General features: G+C 48.3%; 1 protein-coding gene across 1 annotated transcript in view; it reads left to right on the forward strand.

The window, feature by feature from the left end:
- Window positions 1–2,043, forward strand: part of GTF2H3 (general transcription factor IIH subunit 3) — a 26,770-nt gene extending 24,727 nt beyond the window's left edge. The window contains exon 13 of the mRNA XM_015419305.1: window positions 278–2,043. Coding sequence (XP_015274791.1) covers window positions 278–347 — 70 coding nt within the window. The 3' untranslated portion in view covers window positions 348–2,043. The remainder of the gene's footprint in view (window positions 1–277) is intronic.
- Window positions 2,044–2,594: the final 551 nt, after the last annotated feature.

The following is a 2,594-nucleotide window of genomic DNA, read 5'->3' on the forward strand; positions in this document are numbered from 1 at the left end:
TCGAACGAGAAAAGTGGAGGGGGAAAAATTTTTCCCCCCCCCCCCCCCAAACCCCAAGGGCCCCCCCCCCCAAACTGCAGTTTAATCTTTAAAATACCATGAAATCCAGTCATAGGTCTGTGTACTCTTAGAAGCCAGTTTTAGAAGCAGCATTATGAATTACACAAAATACACAGTGTTTTCGTTGATGGAGAATTTTGGGGTACGTGGGATAAATGCACTCCTGTGTGAGGCAGTAACCCACCCAACACTCCTCTTTCTTTTAAACTCATTCCAGGACCGCCTTCAAGATTTCGCTGCCAGCTGTCATGAAGTCGAAGAAAAAGAAGCCGAAATTAGCCATTTGACGGCCCAGTCTTTACCATGGATGGCTTCTTGCTGCAGTGCAGGTTGCGGCGGCAAAGCTACAAGTGGCGTTTGCAGGACGCTGAAAAAGAGCAGGCCCTGAATTAAAATAGACCTACAGAGAGCTAAAGCTTTCGGGAGAGTCGTGTAAGTCAGGTGCACCTCAGCTGCTCAGTGCCCAGCGGGTTGAACCCTGCAGGTCTGTGCCATTAATGGCGGTGCTCTCTCCCCAGCGCATGGAGACCTTCCGCTAATGCAAGAGGGTTGGATCCTTGCGTGTCTGTACGATTAACAGTGGTGTCCTCCACCACCACCCCTGGCATATGGAGCATCTCTTTTTTTTTTTGCAAGTACCTCTTACGACAAGAGAACATTCTTCGTGCCGGGGAAGGCACTGCTGTTGGGGAAACAGGCTGGTGGGACCCGACCCGTGTGCTAGTCATATAACTTGAATTGTAACATCATAGGGTTGAATCCTATGGCTGTTCCACCGATGGGAGGAGAGACCGTCTTATCTAACTGTCTTCCTCGCTGAAGTCCCTTGACCTGTGTGGGTTTTTTTGCCCAAGGGGGGGGTTTCCCCTGACCCTCAACGATGTTTTTCAAGGGGCTGCTGGTGGAAGGAAAGGTGGGGGAAAGTTCCGCTTCTGCTAGCAGAACACCTGCAGGATCCAGCCCATAACGCCAAATCTGCAGCTAGTTAAGAGGTGAAATGACGTGCCTAAAGGCAAAGACATGGGCTGGTGCTCCTCTACAATAACATCCTTGGACTGACTCTGCTTCAATGGTTTAAGCCTCGTTCCTTCCCCTCCCAGCCCCCCAGCCCCAATTTATTTAGGCAGAATTCTTAATATTTTTAGGGACTGGCGTTCCGGCTCTTGGGCTGGTCCTGCTGAGCTCCTGTGTGAATGAATAAAAAAGAACCACGCAGTTTTCAAAACTGTGGCCGTCCTAGTTCTGGATTGCTCAGAGCTGAGCTTATCCAACATGGCTAGCAATCCAATATTTCCCCTTCACTTTTATTAGCAATAACAGTATTTTGTTTGGATGTGTTTTACGGTGTCCTAGACGGGTAGTCCAGTCATCCAGGCCTTTGGCTCACCCAAACCAGTAAGCCGACCTTATCGTAGCTTAGTAGCCTGAGACGTCCCCCAGTCATCCATCAGAATCCACTATGGTGTAAAACACCCTAATAATAATACAGCTTAGGTCACAAAAAAAGCCTTCTGCAGGTCTCCCTTCCGGGATGCAATGAAAGATTTCTCCCGTTTTCTAGCTGGTTCTGGAAAAGGCATACTGCTCTGGGACGCACCAGTCTTTAAGACTGTGTTTTGAAAACTGGAAAGAATGCGGTCTTCCCCTGACTTTTAATACTGTACGGCTCACCCTGTCTCTTGTCTGACTGATTATGAGGACAGATCAGCCTGTACATCGTGTATACTTCCAAAAAGGGAAATGTGACTTTAGTTCTTCAGACACTGACTTGTCTTCAACAGCGCCAAAGCGCTTGTCCTTTCTTCCCTGTATGTTTTGCTTCCCGACTCCGAATCCAGGCAGCTGTGTTCTGTTTGGCGGTCCCATGGAAGCGTTGCTCCCTGGAGACTGTATATTATTAACAGGATATAACCTGTTTTCTGTCAGTTCTTGCTACTCTACCAAATCCTTCACTGTTTTCTAGCTAAATCCCGTTTTGTTTTAACACCGTTTTGTAACTTAATAAAGTGTTCCTAAGAAAATTGATGGGTGAGTTTGAAAAGGAAAAAACAAAATCTCTCTTGTGCCGAAGGGCTTTGTGAGTGGGCTCTTGGTTGAGAAGGCTAAAAAGACTTGATTTCTTATTCACAGAGGAGAAGTCTATCAGTAGGTACTAGCCATGGCGACTGAGGGGAACCTCCACATTCAGAGGCACTAATCCTCTGAATCCCAAAGCCAGGAGGCAACTTCAGGGGAAGGCCTCAGACTCTATGCCAGTTTGGTGTAGTGGTTAAGTGTGCGGACTCTAATCTGGGAGAACCGGGTTTGATTCCCCACTCCTCCACTTGCACCTGCTGGATGACCTTGGGGAAGCCATAGTTCTGGCACAGCTGTCCCTGAAAAAGAGCAGTTTCTGTCAGAGCTCTCTCAGGCCCGCCTACCTCACAGGGTGTCTGTTGTGAGGAGGGGAAGGGAAAGGAGTTTGTAAGCCGCTCTGAGACTCCTTTGGGTAGTGAAGGGCAGGGTATAAATCCAATCTCTTCCTCCTCCTCCTC

This window comes from Gekko japonicus, unplaced genomic scaffold (genome assembly GCF_001447785.1).
Source record: "Gekko japonicus isolate JY-2015 unplaced genomic scaffold, Gekko_japonicus_V1.1 scaffold181, whole genome shotgun sequence".
In the NCBI taxonomy this organism is placed as follows: domain Eukaryota; kingdom Metazoa; phylum Chordata; class Lepidosauria; order Squamata; family Gekkonidae; genus Gekko; species Gekko japonicus.